General features: G+C 53.7%; 7 protein-coding genes across 7 annotated transcripts; 5 read left to right on the forward strand and 2 right to left on the reverse strand.

Moving 5' to 3' along the window:
* Positions 1 to 761: 761 nt before the first annotated feature.
* NCS54_01211300 (Hypothetical protein) lies at positions 762 to 1,512 on the forward strand (the record flags this gene model as incomplete). The annotated part of the gene is made up of 3 exons (XM_053157360.1): positions 762 to 970; positions 1,033 to 1,144; positions 1,195 to 1,512. The coding sequence occupies 3 exons, from the start codon at positions 762 to 764 to the stop codon at positions 1,510 to 1,512; spliced, it is 639 nt and encodes a 212-aa protein (XP_053013335.1).
* Positions 1,513 to 1,692: 180 nt separating this feature from the next.
* NCS54_01211400 (Proline dehydrogenase) lies at positions 1,693 to 3,141 on the reverse strand (the record flags this gene model as incomplete). The annotated part of the gene is made up of 1 exon (XM_053157361.1): positions 1,693 to 3,141. One exon carries the CDS (start codon positions 3,139 to 3,141, stop codon positions 1,693 to 1,695), a length of 1,449 nt encoding a protein of 482 aa, XP_053013336.1.
* Positions 3,142 to 4,522: 1,381 nt separating this feature from the next.
* Positions 4,523 to 5,432, reverse strand: NCS54_01211500 (Hypothetical protein; the record flags this gene model as incomplete). The annotated part of the gene is made up of 2 exons (XM_053157362.1): positions 4,523 to 4,746; positions 4,976 to 5,432. 2 exons carry the CDS (start codon positions 5,430 to 5,432, stop codon positions 4,523 to 4,525), a joined length of 681 nt encoding a protein of 226 aa, XP_053013337.1.
* An 824-nt stretch (positions 5,433 to 6,256) lies between these two features.
* Positions 6,257 to 6,777, forward strand: NCS54_01211600 (Hypothetical protein; the record flags this gene model as incomplete). The annotated part of the gene is made up of 2 exons (XM_053157363.1): positions 6,257 to 6,307; positions 6,373 to 6,777. The coding sequence occupies exons 1-2, from the start codon at positions 6,305 to 6,307 to the stop codon at positions 6,775 to 6,777; spliced, it is 408 nt and encodes a 135-aa protein (XP_053013338.1). The 5' UTR covers positions 6,257 to 6,304.
* A 668-nt stretch (positions 6,778 to 7,445) lies between these two features.
* On the forward strand, positions 7,446 to 9,161 carry NCS54_01211700 (Hypothetical protein; the record flags this gene model as incomplete). Its single annotated transcript, XM_053157364.1, has 1 exon — positions 7,446 to 9,161. The coding sequence occupies one exon, from the start codon at positions 7,446 to 7,448 to the stop codon at positions 9,159 to 9,161; it is 1,716 nt and encodes a 571-aa protein (XP_053013339.1).
* A 1,106-nt stretch (positions 9,162 to 10,267) lies between these two features.
* Positions 10,268 to 10,848, forward strand: NCS54_01211800 (Hypothetical protein; the record flags this gene model as incomplete). Its single annotated transcript, XM_053157365.1, has 2 exons — positions 10,268 to 10,596; positions 10,704 to 10,848. The coding sequence occupies 2 exons, from the start codon at positions 10,268 to 10,270 to the stop codon at positions 10,846 to 10,848; spliced, it is 474 nt and encodes a 157-aa protein (XP_053013340.1).
* Positions 10,849 to 13,301: 2,453 nt separating this feature from the next.
* NCS54_01211900 (NACHT domain-containing protein) lies at positions 13,302 to 17,625 on the forward strand (the record flags this gene model as incomplete). Its single annotated transcript, XM_053157366.1, has 3 exons — positions 13,302 to 13,747; positions 13,812 to 15,435; positions 15,487 to 17,625. 3 exons carry the CDS (start codon positions 13,302 to 13,304, stop codon positions 17,623 to 17,625), a joined length of 4,209 nt encoding a protein of 1,402 aa, XP_053013341.1.
* Between the last annotated feature and the right edge of the window lie 1,218 nt (positions 17,626 to 18,843).

Genomic DNA, 18,843 nt, shown 5'->3' on the forward strand with positions numbered 1-18,843 from the left:
TGCGCGGTGCCCTGCCTCTGCTTCTCTTTGGTCGCCTCGTCTCGTGCCTTGCTGAACGTCGGGCTTATTGTCCCGCTCCCGCTACAGCATCTGTCAACCTTGTATCCGTAGACCAGACCTCCGGCTGTCTGTCCTGTAGTAAGCCCGTGTGGCGCCGGCCTAGGGTCGGCGATTATGGGAGGCAAACGATATTAGCGGAAGTCTGCTGGTCGAGATGGTGGTGAGACGGAGGATGGCACACAGCAAGGTCGCATATCTCGGCTCTGTGTATAGCGGAGTGACGTAAAACTGTAAAGTCAAAGAAGGGGATAATTGAGAGTCCTCTCTGCTCATCTGGGACGGAACGAGGGAGAGCCGAGATTTGTGACGTGGTTGAGAGATTTGAGCCTCCATTTGAGTGTGTTAGTGCTCAGTCAAAGAGACAACAGAACTTGAGATGCCATGCTAGTGGGACAGTATGTATACAGTGCGAAACATGTGACGGTCTAGACTGTACGTCACCCCGCCGCACCGTCCATCTCGAACCTTACCCCTCCACACCAAAAGATCGAGCCTTTGAACTTCGCGCGACAGCTTTGCGACGAGATAACGAGACGGACGATTAGACGACTACGACGACGACGACTACAACGACAACGACAACGACAACGACAACGACAACGTCCCGCGCTATCCCATATCGAGGCTACAGCAAGGCCAGCCGAACTTTTGTTGCGCACTCCGCGGATCGACCAAACTTCTCCTCAGCCTCCCCTCCCACCATGTCTCTCGAAACCGTGACTGTCGAGCATCTGCCAGCCTCGCACAAGGTCCACGTTGCCCTATTCCGTGACGTACGGAATACGGCCTTTTTACACCAGCAGCTCCTCGGTCGGAATCCGGACTTTGAGTACGCCTTTATTGATGCCTCCGTGGTGAGTTCCGGTCCGATCACATCAGTCACCAGCGCTCGTGCCAAGTCCATGTCGGGGTACGCGACTTTGACGTCTGGAGCCTGTCGCTGATGCCAGATCCTCAACAGGTCATTTCTAGGCTTCAATTATTATCCGCCGTCTTCAAGGCTACGTCGGCGGCCGTGAATGGGGCCCTCAGGACCCCCAACGTTCACTCCGAGATTGTCTCCTCGATGAGCTCTTCCAATAACGTACTATGACCTCTGTCGACAAATTTTCCCGAGACTGATCCGGAATTCAGATTGCCGATGCGTACCGCCGGTATGGCATCTCCCCTTCAACCAAGGATCTCATTGTGGTCAAGGTCACCTTTCCAGCGGACAATGGCGCCGACCCCCTGACCCATGACCAGGTCTGGGAGCATCTCAAGGCCAATGTCGAGGGAGAAGCATCACCCGTTACAGACGAGCAGATCGCTACTACCAGTGACGTAGCCAAAGTGCGCAAGTACTACAAGCTGAACGGCTTGAAGTGGCTCGATGAGATCAAGGACGACAATGTCAGGCAGAGGGAGATGGAGTCACTCGTCATCAGTGCAATGGCTCTACGTGGAGTGTGAATACGATATTCACCCTGTCACAAAGCATGTCGCCAAGGAGTAAAACGTAAGTCATATCTTCATCTATGCTTTGTCTATCTCAAGCATCGAGATCCTAAGCGCCCCGGACTCCTGATCGCTACCCATGATGCAAAAAAACAAACATGATATCAAATCCTTTTATTTTCCCCTTTCCCTTTCTTACGCCAAGCCGACGGCGCTCTTGCATCGTCGGACCAACTCGGACCACAGGGCATCCCGGCTACCCTTGGTACGCTGGACGGCGTCCTTGTTCTCGTGTGCTCGTCGAAGGAGATACTTCATGCACTCGCCAGTAGTTCCCCAGACGAGGTATTTGTAAGCGGGCAGGACCTTGGTCTTGTCCGCCTGGCCGGCCTCGACCAACTCGCAGCTGACCTCATCGGCCATGCCCTGGAGCTGGGCAAAAGCAATGTCCGACTTGGCGCGGCCAGCGTCGCAGATGGCACGGCTTCGGCGAACAGACTCGGCGTTGTGCGACGCAATGACGAGGCTGGTGGCGGGGTACTCACCCTCACCCTTGACATCAGCATTCCACTGGCGGGTGAGGACACTGGCGGCGAGAGAGTCGTAGCAGGCATCGGTCTCCTCCTTCGTGTCGTGGAAGAGCTCACGGGGGTCCGAGTTCAGGTAGGCGCCGCGGACAAGCTTGACACCGAGGGCAAAGTTCTCGACCTGGGCGAGGGCGAGGTGTCGGGATAGGACCTCGGGGCAGTTCTTCTTGTAAGCCTGGTAGGTGCCAAAGATGACAGCCTCACCAAGACCCTTATTGTACTTGCGGGTGAACTCGAGAGTCCAGTCGTCGATACCGTCCTGGAGCATGTCCTGCTCGGCGTCAAAGAGGAGGCGGACACCTCGCTCCTGGGCAAGCTGGCAGATGGAGTCGATGGACTTGTACAGGGCGGGGCTGGGAGGAAGGCGATCCTTGAGCTGATACAGGGCGATGCTACCGGCGCCAGTGAACTTGAGAGCGACAAAGTCACCGGGCTCAGCCATTCGGACCGTCTCGAGAGTACCCTGGGCCCAAGGCACGATCTCGTTTCGAATGCATTCCTCCGTCTCCATGGCGCCGTTCTTGAGGGCACCGGCCTGGTCCTCTGTAAGGACGACCTCACGGGCATAGTTGAGAATCACACCAGTGAAGCCAATGTTCTTGAGTCCAGCAATGGTGGCCTTAATCTCTGCGGGGTTCTCGCCGGCGCAGAACTGGGCATAGAAGGTCTTCTTGAGGAAGTATCGGAGGACGGGGTTCGTGTCCGAGTTGAGGATGGAGTTTGTGGTGTTGGCCAAGACGTTCATGATACGCAGCGAGGGAGGCAGAAGAAGAGGCGACGACGAAACGACCATGGTAGCCAGAGATCGCACGATCATGCTCAAGGGCAGGACGGAGAGGGGCGCACGACCGGTACCGACGGGAGGAGGGATAGGGTCGGGGATGGGGTGCTCGGCGAGGGTGGAGGTGCGTCGCTCAGAGGAGTGGATGTGACGACGGGTGGCCACATTGGCCTTTGTGATGGTTGTGATGGCGATGCATGGTCGGATGGTAGCGGTGCTAGAGGATGCCGCCCAGCGCAGGGGCTGGCACGTCCCTCGCCGAAGGGCCAAGCTCATTATATCTTCTGGTGTTGTTGAAGGGAAGTTGGAGAGGTTGCTAGGTGGTGGGGGGATGGATCGGTTTGGAGGGATCCAAGAGAGGGCGAAGCTGACGGTGAATTGGTGTTTGTTTACGAGTGACGGTGCGTTGGAGGTGGCAGCAGATATAAGTTTGGACTGCAGATAGGTTGATAAGGCGACTCTCCTTGAGAGAGATAACAGAGCGTCAATGGGAGATAAGTTTATTTTTACCTTTGAACCAAAGTTTCTGACCAAGTAGTGTGAGGGACAATGAACGGGTGGCAGACCTTAAGTACTTGTATCCATGAGCCGTACCTGAGCGGCGTGCGCAACGACGGAGGTGGCGCTATCTCCAGCCATGGCATGGAAATCTCTAGTCATTGTCCCAGTCGCCAGTCCCATTCCAGGCATTTCCCAGCTTGCTGTCTCTAGACTAAGAGAAATCATTAGTCTAGCCCCTGCTTCTCCGCAAACGCCGAACCGGGCCGTGTGCAATGGGCAAGGACAGGGCCGAGAGAGGTTACCGGGACGGGGTGAGGGTGAATGACCAACCAAACCGACGATGCCCTCAAGCAACGGAGCTTATCAGCCATCACGTGGCGAGGCGACGCCATGCAAAACATGGTAAAGACCGTAAAGAGGGTCAAGGTGTAAAGGCCGAATCTAGCCGTGCGTGGGGGGAGGAGTCGTGAGTCTAAGAGAGATGGAAGCTGATTGGGCAGGAAGCGCCGGGACAATGTGAATGCGAAGACGCCTTCAAACTGGGGGATATCATGGGGACGCACGAGACGTGATGAGGCGCCGATGCCGCAACAGGCCGATACAGTTGTCGAGTCAATTGGTGATTATGATGATCTCGGGTGCAACACATGAGTAAGGCATTTTGTGGAGAAGCTGGGATTGGCATTCACATTTGTCTCTAGAAATTCCTAACCCAGAAGGGATCGTATAGTACATGTTCTGCTCTACGCAGATAGAAACACACAGACATCGTGATATCAATGTCTTAGCCATCGTGGGCCTCCAAGTGGTGATGGTGGAGAGGGGCTCTCGGCCGGCAGATAAGGCTTGATGCAACGCAACGCCTTGTGCCGAGATGATGGCGGCTCTGCTTCTCTGGCCTGGACCGGGCTAGTCGGAGAAGCTGTTGATGGAACCAACCAATTCTGCAAAGATTTGCTCGTCATGCCTCCTCACTCCTCATTGACATGGCTCCACAAAGACCGAGCAAAGCCGCTCGCCGTCGGCCACGGGAGAGGCGCCCACACCAAACAAGAGGCCACGCCGGGCTCCACCCCGGCAATGGCTGGGTCCTTGTCCTTCGCCTCTGCTTCCCCCAGTCTTCCTTCGTCCCCTCCAAAAGTCCGGGCCGCCGGGCTCACGATGCTGGTTGGTCGTCCTCGTGATCGCTGTGGGACTGACCAGAGCGTCCACCACCACGGCGCCGCAGGAACTCGACGTATCCGATCGGTCTCCCTCGGGCTAAGCCGACGAGGTCCTGGATGCCACCGTAGACGAGTCCAAACATGAGCCCGTACCTGGCGGTCCGGGCGGCCGTTGTGAATGACAAGCGATCTAGACGCGAGAGGCCGAACATCGGCGCTTGTTAGCTAAAAACTGGTTCCACCACCTTTGTCCACGTCGCAATATCTACCCGTCGCTTTCCATGCTCCACGGCACGGGGGGCGCAAGAGGCCTGCACGAGCTCGTGCCCCCATACTCAGATTCCCCATATGGGGTTTCTGTGAGCAAGGCGCAATCCCGTTCGTCCACATTGCAAAAGGTTCGGGAAGAAAAGAAAGACAAGGGCATCGAGGGATTGACCACTTACGCCAGAGAGAAAACGCGCCAGCCACGGTCAGGGTGGCTATCGTGGTGGAAAACATGTCGCTCGCCCCGCGATATCGATCAACCGTGCTCTCGAGGGACAGGGCCATCATGCTCCAGAGGCCCGTCTTGAGGCCCATGCGGAAGCCCTCGCGTATGCCGCCCTGCATGGCGTGGTAATTCTTGCTCTTGTGGTAGAAATACCACCCCGTCGTCGTGTCTGGCATCTTGTGGGCGTGCTCGGCCCGGAACCGCAGCTGCGCCATCTGCCCACCCTGCGTGGCCCCCAGGGAGAAGCCGACGAGGGCGGACGATATCGTTCCCAGCATCAGCCGTGTCGGCGTCGGCACGGAGAGGCGAGGGAAGGCATCCTGGGGGAAGGCTGAGGGAGGTTCAAGATCAGATGGCAATGCTGCGGTGGAGGGAGCCCAGCCGGGCTGAGGAGACGCTGGAGTGGCCATTGGGTGTATCTGGGTTTGAGGGTCGACCTCTGTCTCTGTCTCGCCCAGACTCGAGGCCGAGCTTGTTGCGAGGCTCGGTGTTTGAGGCTGCTGATTTTCGGGTGGGCCTCTTGACTCTCTTTCAAGTCACGCGGGAAGAGGATGCGTGTGGCCGGAGTTGGCGATTCCGGCGGTATTTTCGCTAGGGACCCAGTAATAGCACACGAGGGGCTGAGGTTTGTAATAATTGCTGGTCGAGCTGGGAAGCCCCCATGTCGTTCTGCTCGTCGAGATGCAGAGTCGACGTTGCTCCAGCTCCGTCGGATGGGAAGAGGCTCTTTTTTACAGTGTGTGTAACGGGAGGCACGGTATTTTGCACGGTCTGGCTCTTGGCTGCAGGCGGTTCATGCTCAGGACGTTGCAATCACAAGTCAAAGGGATCAATTGCTTTGAACTGGACAGCTATTATTGGATTGCTTTCTTCCATTTCTCTTCTTCCGATACCTGCCTATGCACCCCCACCCACAGCTCATAATCTCAACCAGAGCTGTCCTTGCAAGTGTGGCCATCAGCTGTCATGCTTTGCTGTCAAAGACCCTGGACGAGATGACGTAGCAAAGGCATGTGCTCTCCAGCAATTGGCACGCAATCAATCAATTTTCTCATTTGAAAGCCCAGGATTATGATATACAATCATGAACCTTGTTGAGGCTCTGTTGTCACTGTGCATCAGGCAGCACATCCATTGAAGAGACGGGACCCTCACTCTACGCGTAGGCACGTGACCTCGCGCAAACAGTTCGCGACAAAGATGCCCCTCACCAGAACCAAGACGAAGCGGTGGCATCCTCCAGACCGACGTTACCAGCTTTCCCCATTCGCAGATCGACAAGATGGTGAGGATCCCTCGCCCATACGATACTTCTGTCGATCTATTCCGACCAAGGCTAACCCGTAATAGGAGCATGAGGAGATCGGTGACGCCCACATCTCGGTGCGCTTCAAGCACGGCATCCATACCATCTACCTCTTTGTCGACTCCCTCGAGCCCTTCTCCAACGTCACCACCCAACTCCTCGATGTCCTGACCGAGAGATACCCCAACGGACTGACCACGTCGATCGCGCCCCCGAAGACGACTACCGTCACCGAAGGCACAATACTCGCCTATGGCGCGCTCAAGAATGCCAACGACCCCACTGCGGGATGGAAGAAGCTCAAGATCGGGAACGGGGACACACCGACTAAGCTGGGGTTGAAGAACAATAGTCTGATTGCCTTTGCGGTGGTGGATGACGAAGACGAGGACCCCGTGTTTGAAGTCGAGTGGCCCAGAGAGGATGAGGAGCTGTATGAGCAGCAGTGAAACCACTGAGCAGGACAAGTCATCACCACCCACTTGCCGAAATAACCCATGGACCCCTCGGGATTGGTTTACGTTTGCGCCTCAAATCCATTGGTGATCCCACGTTCCGATCATCGAGATTGTCCCGGCAAGCGATGAGGGGACGCAGTAGGTTCTCGGAGCGGCCATGATTGAGGGCAAGATAGAGCCCCTCAACCAGAGGAGCACCCCTCATGACTAGGATCCAATTGCGATCTCGAGTCATTTGCATCACAAGTTGGCGCATACAGTCGCCAAAAGGTCGGCTAGAGTATCTAGAGTACTTCAGCGTCGCAATCAACACGCGATGGTGTCGCATTCCAAAGACCAAAGATAGACCATTCCCATCTCCTCCAATCATATGATCTTGGCATGAGTCGACCGACAAATAAAGGGCCTCCCCGTACTCCTTGGTCGCGCGCAAAAAAGGGGTTCTGGTCTGGACCATCTCGAGGTGGGGCCTCATCTGACTAAGCCCAAAATAGTTTCATGTGTCGCCCGCCAGAACCCTTCCACGCCTGCTATTCTTGGCAGCACCTTGAAGACAACTTCTCTCCTTTCTTGTTCTTGTCTGTCTTTGCGCCGTCGCATTCAACGCCTCGTTGCCTCTGAAAGCCTTTTCAACGTGGCTCTCGTATGACGTTGGCTACATGATTGTCGTGGCTTACCTCCGCCATGGCCTGCGCCTTGTGGTGCCGCTGGCGGTAGCAATCACCGTCTACCTGTATCTTTTCCCAGTCATCCAGGGATGCGCATTTCCTGTCGAGTCGAGAGACAGTCAGGAGGCGTTTGAGTTGACAAAGAAGTTTCACTGGCCTTCGAAACCTAGTTCTGACGACCGTGCGAAACTGGCCCCTTTCCGACTGCTCGCGCTGGGCGATCCTCAACTCGAGGGCGACACTTCGATCATCACCAACTACCTGGGGACGTTTCCTCACCTCAAGCAAATCTACAAGCATGTGACCTTTCAGACCAAGCACTGGTGCTTCCGAGAACGAGTTCGAAAGACGTTGCACGATACGGTCGATTTTTACATGGAGGATATCCCCTACTTTCTTGAGTCGATGCGCAAGCGGTTCGATCTATGGGGCAATGACTTCTACCTGGCGCACATCTACCGCCAGGTCCACTGGTGGTCCAATCCTACGCACGTGAGTGTGCTGGGTGACCTCGTTGGAAGCCAGTGGATCGACGATGTCGAGTTTGAGAAGCGAGGTCGACGTTTCTGGAACCGAACATTCCGTGGCACTGAAAGGGTGCCTGACGACATCGCGCGTTACCCGAGCACCGATTACACCCTGTCAGGGCTTTTGGATGGTAGCGAGGGGGAAAAGGTGTGGGCGAAGCGGATATTGAACGTGGCAGGGAACCATGACATTGGATACGCGGGAGACTTGACCGAGGAACGACTGGAGCGCTTCGAACGAGTTTTTGGAAAGGCAAACTACGAACTTCGTTTCGAGCTTCCCATTATGGACCCCGAGAAGAGGGCTACCATGTACCATGGAACCGATAACCCCAACTCGGACCGCATCCCGCCCGAGCTTCGCATCATTGTGGTCAACGACATGAACTTGGACACTCCAGCCAAGTCGGCTCCCCTCCAGGACGCTACCTATGCCTTTATCAACGACGTCATTGGAACCGCAAGCTCTGTCGGCTACAAGGGACACTTTACCCTCATCCTCACACATATTCCCCTCTACAAGCCGGCGGGTATCTGCGTGGACTCTCCTTTCTTCTCTTTCCACACCGCAGCAGACGGTGGAGGTCTCAAGGAGCAGAACCAGCTCAGCGCGGATGCCAGCAAAGGCTTCCTCGAGGGAATGTGGGGAATGAGTGGAAAGGAGAATGCTGCTGGTGGCGGATATGGTCGTGCGGGCTTGATGCTCAACGGTCATGACCACGCTGGTTGCGACACGTACCACTTCATCAACCAGACCAACGGCACTGATGCGTCAGAACGACAATGGCAGACGGTCCGGTGGGAAGAGGCCCAGGAACAAAAGATCCCCGGCACCTCGGGGATCCCTGGACGACGTGAGATCACGGTAAGGAGCATGATGGGAGATTTTGGAGGCAATGCCGGCCTCCTGAGCCTCTGGTTCGACCAGGACACCTGGGAGTGGAAGTTCGAGTACGCCACGTGCCCCCTGGGCACCCAGCACTTCTGGTGGTTCGTTCACATCGTGGACGCCATTGTACTATTATGGATCGGGTTGTACGGAGTCCTTTCGGCGTTGGAAGCGTGGGGTGTTGACGTAGACGGTCGGTTCTACAGCGGCCTGGCTCGAGTCAAGGCGTGGGTGTCGCGGAGACTACCAGGTGGTCGTGGATCTAAGGGCACGACAGTAAAAGCGGCATAGGTTTGGATATGGATAGAGTATATACCCTAATTCCTTGCTTAATATGACGCAAGCGTTCTTGTTTCAACGGTCCTGCCTTACGTTGCGTTCTTGTTACACAGGTTCCCGTCACCAGTCGCTTGGGACTGAAACATTCGCGCTGTCCTTGGGGTCAAGTCCAATCGCAATCATGGCCTTCTTTGACAGATGCTGCGCTTTACTTAGTCGGCTGACAGTGATGGACTGACAGTCGGTAAACTCTTTGTTCCTGGTTACATAAGGCAGAGGCTGTTGTTCCTGGCCTGTTTCGACGACAACGGTGTTGTACGACAGGATCTGGGACGCGCGGCGATGTTGTACAACTCTATGGTCGTTCGGGCCTTGCATGGGAATCGTGTTGGCGAGGTAGGGGCGTATCCAAGACTGAGGCCCGAGAGTGACAAGGGCGCATTCAACACCGAAGCTTGAGGCTCATGTCAGATGATACAGGCACGGCTCCCATTTGGGAAGATTCTGCTCCTGTTAAGCACATCACTGTCATGGTCGGTTCCTTTCCTACTCATGGCCTTTTGTTCATCTCACCTTGGGTCTCATGATGCTATAAGACTGCCTTCAATGCGCTGGACGACGTCTGGCTGTGCAACCACTTCGCCACGATCCTTGCTCACTGGTCCGCTCCGAGCGACTGTTTGTCTCTATCACCAGCAAGAGTATCGCTTGATCGTAGATGAGTTGGCATAAAGAAGCCATTCACGTGCCCTTGGACGTTTACATCTCGCCGAGATGTGACACCTCCCATCGTTGCCTAGCGACCACAGAGTGCTTCCTGATCCGGCAACCACAAACACATCCCGTGGAGGCTTGTTTGCTACGACAGTTCTTCACCGTCACCGCGAAGATCGTGTGAGTGAAGAGCTGTTGCGGGAAGGAGACCGACCGGATGAGACGGTTTGTGTGAGAGCAACTGACCAGGAATGGCAACTACATAAACCCAGAGCCGCACGACTGGATATCCAGTCACTGCGCAGAGGCATAGGACTCGACTGTGCTTTGACAGGAACAGCTACTTTGAGCGATCCAGCGGCAAAGACGGTCTTTACCTTTTACTCCAGCAGACTTCTACGACTATGTATTGTCTCCGCCACCTTGCAACACTTTTCCTTTTTACGGCTCTATCGCAAGCCGCTCCTCAGAATGACGACAGAAAGCTTCAACAAAGGGAGCTTGGAGATATCCCAAAGATGCCCAGAGGTTTTGGCGAAGATGTGGTGACACATCCGGCCGTCTTGGTGACGACGACGACCAACTACAAGACCATGCCCGCGGGCACTTACACGGAGACGATATCCGAAGGCGCGATTAGGGTGATTGTCGTTGTCGATGCTACTACGACAAGCAAGGCAGAATGTCCGGCAGAGTGTGATTGCTCTAGGATAAAGGACAAGGAAAGCGACGAGTAGGTGTTGAACTCCCATATCATGCATGGCCTCGATGTCTCCCCCGCAATTGATACAGCCTACAACACCAGAACAAGTGGAGAGAGTTTTTGGCTGACATTATCAGGTACTTTCAATGCATCACAAACCCCAACTGCCGCCCATGCAGAGAACCCGGGCTCACGTCGACATCCTCATCGCCCAGTCCCACGCCTACATGTCCCAGCTACTGCGACTGCTCCAAGATTAAGGACAAAGAGAGCGACGAGTAAGTCACTATCATTTTGCGACGATTCACAGAGGGCTCACAAATGCAGGTACTTTCAGTGTATCACCAACCCAAACTGTCGTGCATGTAGGGTCGGAGGTCCACCAAACATCATGTAGGCACAAGAGATACAGGCAAGATTGAGACTTTTAGTTTTAAAAGATGAATTGACGTTCTTGCTGGTTTGAATTCATGGTATTTGCACAGGCTGATTCGCTACCCGATGAATGAAGATTTCCTGGTCCTTGGAATGAACCGATATCCCGTCCCGTTTGACTCAAAGAAATATCCGCGTTGCGCGCTGAAAATGGAAGCAAAAGGTAAGATGCTTGCGGGGGTTTCGGATCAATTAACAACAGCAGTCGAAGCACTCGAGACAACATTCACACGTCTCTCCGCAGAGCCAACAGCAGCACAGGGTGGCGATGCTAGACGGTGTCAGTATTGGAAGACATGATATGGAAGAGGATATCTTACCAGCCGTATAAACAGCCGTGGCTCTTCTCCTCTTGCTGAGGGGGCGGGGCCTGCTGGTATTGCATCTGGTGTTTTGTTAGTGACCGGTCAGAAGGATCACATCACTCTGGCCGACGTACGGGCTGCGGGGGCGGGTAGCCCTGTCCAGGAGGAGGATAGCCCTGAGGCGGGGGATAGTAGCTAGTAAAAAAACGTCAGTAGCTGTATTTTATCTAGTGCCGTATTGAGGATATTCACCCTTGGTTCGGGTCGTATGGGGCAGACATGGTGAAACGGTCAACAGATGCGATGTTTTTTCAGGATCAGAGAGGGGGACATTGAGCAAAGAGGGCTAGATATACTCTTGCCGTGCTGCTGCTTGTCTCGGCGTGACTTGGGTCAATGTACAGCGTGACAAACAAGGGGGTCTTCTGATGACCTGTACCCGTATCTTGGCTGTTGACCTTGGCGCAATCAACGACGACCCAGCAGGAGCGCCGACTTAACCGTGGCTTGGCATTGTTACACGTGAAGGGTGTTATTTACGCGGGAGACGCTGTGGAAAGTGGCTGACGGGAATTAATCAACGGGCGTATCCCTCCCAGCCTCAGTCGAACGGGGCTTGTAAGGGACCTCTGGCAGGCCCGAGATCTCAGATCGGTTAATACGGCACCGCCAGAGTTATTGTTTACGGCCTCGCGAATAACAAGTGCCAAGAGCCGCCCTCTGTAATTACGGGCTCCAGCTTTTTTACGCTCGGCTGTGAAAGTCTTGGGAACCCCACCTGAAATGGGGAGGGTGCCCCTGGACGAGCGGCATGATTCGATGAGGACAAGTCTCGGCAGTGGACTGGTGATTGCGCGTCAGGATGGCTGAGTAACTTTGACACTGCATCAAGGGTCTCTGTTGCTTGGCGGTGCTCGGCCTCTCCAGATTGTGAGCAGCGGCAGGGTCCTTGGCAGAAGGGGAGCATTTGAGTTTGAATCCTCCCTTCGGGATCCAACGTCGGGCCTGCCGGGAGGTTAAAAATCCGCTTTTTTGAACAGGAAGCTCCGTCTTGGGAGTTTTCTTGGCGTGTTTATTTAACTTGGGCCCAATCGATAAGAAAGGGTAAACAGACGTGGTTGCATGGGAGGAGATGCAGTCAGGATTACTGCGTGAGACGCTAACTCAAAGGACAGCACATAAGCAATGCCCCTTGCCATGGGAAAAAGTGTTCGTTCCTGAGAAGCACATGGTTCTCTCATGACGTCTTGAACCGTGCATCTTGGTTCTCGGATGGCGGTTCCGTCGTGGCATGGATGTTGCCGAGCGGGTTTGCTGATGCCCAGTTCAGCCCCATTAGCGGCGCCATACGAACGATGCCTCTCACATCCAACCACATATATAAATGGGTTCCCTCTGCTAATGGTTGGCAGCCATATACTCAACTTGGTCAGATATTGGCTCAACATTTTGCAGTAATATCCGAAAGGAGTCAAGTCCCCAGGCCATCGACGTGGATCTCAATCTCCATGCTGCCACCATCAAACAAGAGAGATTATCATCGTCAAGCCACCCAGAGAGAGTAGATGGGCATATGGCACACCTATTTATCTCTTTTGAGATATTGCTAGGACTATTCTTGGTAACTCTTCTGTGGGATACCTCTTTTTTGGTTGAAGTTAGTTACTAAAAAGGACAGAGAAATCCAGGCTTAAGACTAAAGATAAAATAAGCGTTTCCTATTACACCTATTATTAATAAATTCTTATAGAATCATTATTTTATTCTACAAAAATAAAGTCAGTGGAGAAAACTCCCCTGATCTCAAGTAGTGTTGTTATCCAGGTAGCTTCTTCAGTTATAATGCTGAAACGTACCCTAGAGCGCTGTTGGTTGTTGGCTGGACCAGGCTGCATGATCCCGTCAGTGTGTTTTTCAACCTCCCTCAAGCACAACCCCTCAGTTCCCCTCCTCCATCCTCATTCTTGAGCCTGTACAGGCATTCAGCCCGTCGCCATGGAGGGCCTGGGCGTGGCCGCAAACGTCATCGCTGTGATCGACCTCACCGCGAAAGCCACTTCAGCGTGCGCCGCGTACCTGAAAGCCGTCAAGAATGCCAAGACCGACATCGAACGCCTGCAGAGCGAGCTCAGAAACCTCGATGCCATCCTCCATGGCGCAGCGAGGCTTGTGAAAGGCCACGATGGTAGCAAGCTTCAGACGATGGGACAACTGAAAGGAGCGCTTTCTGATGCTTCATCTCAGCTACAACAGCTGATCGTCAAGCTGGAGGATAAACAGGGAAAGACTCGCAAGGCTATGAGCCACTTTGGATTTCGCGCCTTGAAGTGGCCATTTGAAAGCGCTGAAGTCGCCAGCATCATCCAGGACATGGAAAGGAATCGGAGTAACATCTCGGCGGCCTTGGTCATTGATAACACTGCCCTTCAGGTTGAGACTCAGTATGTCTTCCTCTTCTGTGCCTCACGAATCACGGCTAGTCGCTTGATACTTACACGACATTAGCTCCACTGTACAGGAAATCAGCTCTAATGTTCAACACATCAACCGCATTCTCGACATGTCCAAGATTCCCGTGGCAAAAGGCGCGGCTTTTGACTCTCACACGAACGAACACGATCCAAAGTGCCTCCCCAATACACGAGTTGAGCTCCAACAAACCATCACAGCATGGGCAGAGGACACTCGCAGTGACACCATATTCTGGCTCAACGGCATGGCGGGGACAGGCAAGTCCACCATCTCACGAACCATTGCCCACTCGTTTGCCCAGAAAAAGATGCTTGGCGCGAGCTTCTTCTTCAAGAGAGGTGAACGAGATCGAGGCACTGCGTCTCGTCTGTTCACAACCATTGCCGCTCAGCTCATCAACCGACTGCCTGAGATTGGACCGTTGGTTATCAAGGCGGTTGAGAATGAGCCGGATCTCCCAAACAAGTTTATTCAAGAGCAGTTTGAAAAGCTCATATTGAACCCGCTTCATGGGGTATCTGCCTCGGGGGTTCTCGTCCTTGTCATCGACGCGCTCGACGAATGTGATCGGGTTGCTGATGTCCGGCTCATCGTCAACATCTTGGCACGCCTCAAGTCTCTCAACAGGATCAAATTGAAAGCTTTTGTGACAAGTCGGCCCGAGCTACCGATTCGTCTTGGCTTCAACACTATCCAGGGCGAGTACAAAGATCTTGTCCTCCACGAGATACCCAAACCAGTCATAGAGCACGATATTTCCGAGTTCCTTCATCACCAACTTGAGCAAGCCAGACTCGAGTATAATTCTCAATCGGATCCGAACGACCAACTCGGCCCCGACTGGCCGGGTACACAGACGACGGATGCACTCATCCAAATGGCCGTTCCGCTCTTCATTTTCGCCGCCACCATGTGTCGGTTCATTCAAGACCCGTTGTACGATCCTGTGACCCAACTCGAAAAGGTTCTCAAATACAAATCTTCAGCTCAGGATTCCGAGATGGCAAAGCTGGACACAACGTATCGTCCAACTCTTGACCAACTGCTTGTGGATCGGACGGGGCGAGCGAGAGAAAGGGTCTTGAAAGACTTTAGAGACGTGGTGGGCACCATAGTTCTGCTGCAGGAGCCTCTCTCCATCTCGACACTCTCTTGTCTTGCTGACATCCCCGAGCGTGTCATCAGTGGCATTCTCAGACCCTTACATTCCGTTCTCAGCGTCCCAATTTCTCCCCGGGAACCAATCAGAATGCTGCACTTGTCTTTCCACGACTTTCTCGTCGACAAGGAGATGCACGAGACTGATCCCTTTTGGGTTGACGATCAAGAAACGCACGAGAGGATCGTAACCAGATGCCTGGATCTGTTGCGCTCTGGGAAGCACCTGAAGCAGGATATCTGTGACTTGGGCTTGCCAGGGACCCGGCGTGCAGATATTGAACAACGACAAGTAAACTTGAAGCTTCCAGGTGAGGTTCGGTATGCATGCCTTTACTGGACTCATCATTTGGAAGGAAGCGGTTTAAAGCTCGACGACTCCCATCCAGCCTTTAGTTTCCTGAAAGACTACTTCCTGTTCTGGCTCGAGGCACTGGCCATTCTGGGAGAGGTACACAACTGCAGTGCTATGATTGCTTCCATACAGTCTCTCGCCGATGTAGGTCATTTCTATTTCTTGGACTTCCAAATGCTGACGTGAATCGCCCAGCCAAAGCATGGAACAGGACTATCCAACTTCCTACGAGAAGCAACCCGGTTTGTCACTAGGTTAGACACCATCATCGACAAGTACCCGCTCCAGATATACGCCTCGGGTCTTGTATTCGCACCGGAAAAGAGCATTGTTAAGACAGCTTTTCGGAAATTCATACCCGAGTGGATAAGAGAACTGCCTCAAACTCCGCAGAACTGGGATGCGAGCCTGCGTGTGATTGAAACCTCATTGAACATTGAGAGCGCGATGTGCTTCCTACCAGACAGTAGAAGCCTCCAGATATTTTCCAAAGGTGGAGTTGTTCAAATCTGGGATACCATGACGGGGAAACAGCTTGACAGCATCGAAGCCGATGGCGAGTATCAGATGCGATTCTCCTTGGATGGAGAATGCTCGCTCTCGACAAACCACACCAGCTCTATCGTGTTTTGGGGCTCGTTGACAGGGGGGTCACAGCATCGATCTGAGCAGCGCATACTGGACATCGCCTTATCCCCAGATGGAAAGGTAGCCGCATGCACTTTACGGGACGGTAGGGTGCTTGTACTTGACCGCCGAGAGGGTCAAGTGCGACAGAGATTCTATGGGCAGGATGGGGGCTGGATGCGGAGAACCAATACTGCCCTGTCTCGGGACAGACTTGCTATCGCTGGGAACATGAAGATGCAGCTATGGGATCTCAACTCTGAAGGAGAACCCTTGGACTTCCAAGTCGACCCTTCTATCTCAGGTGTCTGCTTCTCCCCGGATGGTAGACTTATTGCCTATGCCCACGGGAGCCGGGCTGCAGTGCACGATGCCAGGACTGGCAAGTTGCTTCAAACACTTGGACCCTGCACTGAGGACATCTCTGTGATCGCGTTTGCACCGGATGGCCGACATCTTGCATTAGCTTCGGGTAGAAGGATACATCTCTGGCACCACGCCCCGGACAAAGAGGTAAACCGGTTCAAGCATCCCTACAGAGTTGGAAACATGGCCTTCTCCCCTGATGGTGGCTTACTCGCAGTCTCTTCGCCACTGGACAACATGATCCAGATTTGGCACCCGACGGCCCAACATGATGCGGATGGCTTCAAAGAGCATGATGGCGGCCATATCGCGCAACTTGCGCTCTCGCGGGACAGAGAGCAAGTCGCTGCCCTCTTGGAGGACAACAGTGTTCAAATATGGGATATCGACACTGCACGGAGCATCAAGACCATTGCGTATCCTGTGTATGACGGAATCATCATTAACAAAGAAGAAAAGTCCGCTGTACACCCAGCGAGTGATGTTGTTATCCAAGTGTCATTCTCCCAGACACAGCAGCAGAACCTTGTGTGGGCAGTTTCTCGTATGGGTATCACCTCCATGTCGGAGGAGAAATCCTTCACCGACCACCTCTACAACAAACAAGACGGGCTCGCGTACAAGGCGGTATTCTCTCCCGATGGCAACATGGTTGCCTTGTCGTACCCGTACAAAATCAGGATTTGGGACCTCTTGGCAAGGAAAACTCGGCACACGCTCACGGCTGAGAAAATGAATAACGTTGCTTTTGGCTTCTCGCCAGACAGCAAGGTGCTTGTATCCATGATAGCAAGCGAAGACGTCATAATCTGGGATTTGACATCTGGGCGCATCAAGCAGTCGCTGAGTGTTAGACATGACGGCCAGGAACGTCATTCAGTTGTTGCACTCTCGCTTCACGACTCCACCCTGGCTCTGGCACGGTCGTCAGGGGCGGATTTCTGGGATATAAATACTGGAGCTTGTCTGAGCACCATCCGCGTCGATGGCTCGCTTTCCTGTATTTCTTTCGACACTACTGGGACTCGTCTTGTCACGGAGCGGGGAGACATCAAACTGCCGCCACTGCACTGCCATGATTCCGACGAAGCGGTGCCTTTTGTAGGCTTTGAGGGATATGGATTGACTGGAGACTTTACATGGCTTACGTGGAAGTCGAGGCCCATTATATGGTTACCACCCAGCTATCGACCCTCTTTTCGCACACAGAGAGTAGGATTCTTCATCGGTTCAACCGTCATTCTTGGAACCGTGTCAGGATCTATATCTATTTTCAAGTTTGCTGAGACACCGCCATGGGAAACTCAAGAGAGACCTGGTTCGCAGAGTCCTTCAGGGTAGTTTACATAGAGTCTACGGAGATAAGAAGTCGAAGCTCAACCCTGTGCTAATATTGACCTCTTGTGTAGTCCGTGGCGTAACACTAGTGTTTTGGAGGCCGACGCTATAGAGTAAGCTTGTACGTAATAAGGCTGGGGCTCCGTCCCGGCTAGTCGGGCGCCTCACGAGAATGGGAATAAAAGGGGAATGTCGATGGAAGCCGAAACGGTCGCCGAGCTGACAGCCAAGAAGTTTATTCAGGCTTGGTCTCAGGAGGTTTGTCGGTAGATGTTTGTTGGCTATATCTGGACATATTGTTGCCATGTCAGCCTCAATTCAGGGGAAATGTGTATTTATTGCTTCTTGAAATGATTCAGCCGTCTTTGGAGATTAACAGGGCGTTGATGCCGAACGGCAGCTGCACTCAGAACGGAACGTGGCGGTCGCGAGATGGAACAACATAATGTCTCCGTGAGTTTGTGAGTTGTGGCCATGTTGGCGAGGGCGTTAGCTTCGGAGTCAGGACTATTTTGGCCCAAGAAGGACAAGCATAGCGTCAAGACGAAAGGCCACCTCATGTCAGGCGATCTAAACGATAGTCGTTGAAACCAGGCCATCAACTCTGCAACGTGTATCCGCCAGCTTCATGATCGTCCTCAGGAGTGACCGACTTTTCCATGGCCGAACTGGGGCCCTATGGAGTTTCCAACCTCGTCGGCTGGGTCCGTGGCGCTCTGGGGCTGGCTGATGACAGTCTGGACTACCGGGAGCCTGCTGCATTTAAGTATGTCTAAAAACGAATAGTTAGTGCGCCAAATGGGCCCGGGGATAAACGAAACGTTAGAACCAACAGCTTTTCTGAAAAATTTAGAGCCAACAGCTCGGTTCGACCAATATGCGAAAAGCCCACAGCCTGATCAGACCCAATACGCAAAAGCCCACAACCTGGCCCCCGACCCAATATGCAAAAAGCCAACAATATTGGGTCTGACCAATACAAGATCCAGCAGCCTGGTTTTCCGGCTCGTCGGCCCCCGCGTGGATGTCTTGGCAGGGTCGAGAACACCATCTTTCAAAACTGCCGTTGCGCCTCGGCGTGAGGAGAGGCAGAGAGCTATTGACAATAGTGTGCGTATGCAGTGTGAGCTGTGGACAGCTGAGCCAACAGACATCGTGAGAGTTGAGTCTTGGCAGTCATCTTTCTCCGGGGAAACATGGTGAAGACAGAGGCAATAGAGG

Source organism: Fusarium falciforme, chromosome 10 (assembly GCF_026873545.1).
Source record: "Fusarium falciforme chromosome 10, complete sequence".
Classification (NCBI taxonomy): Eukaryota; Fungi; Ascomycota; class Sordariomycetes; order Hypocreales; family Nectriaceae; genus Fusarium; species Fusarium falciforme.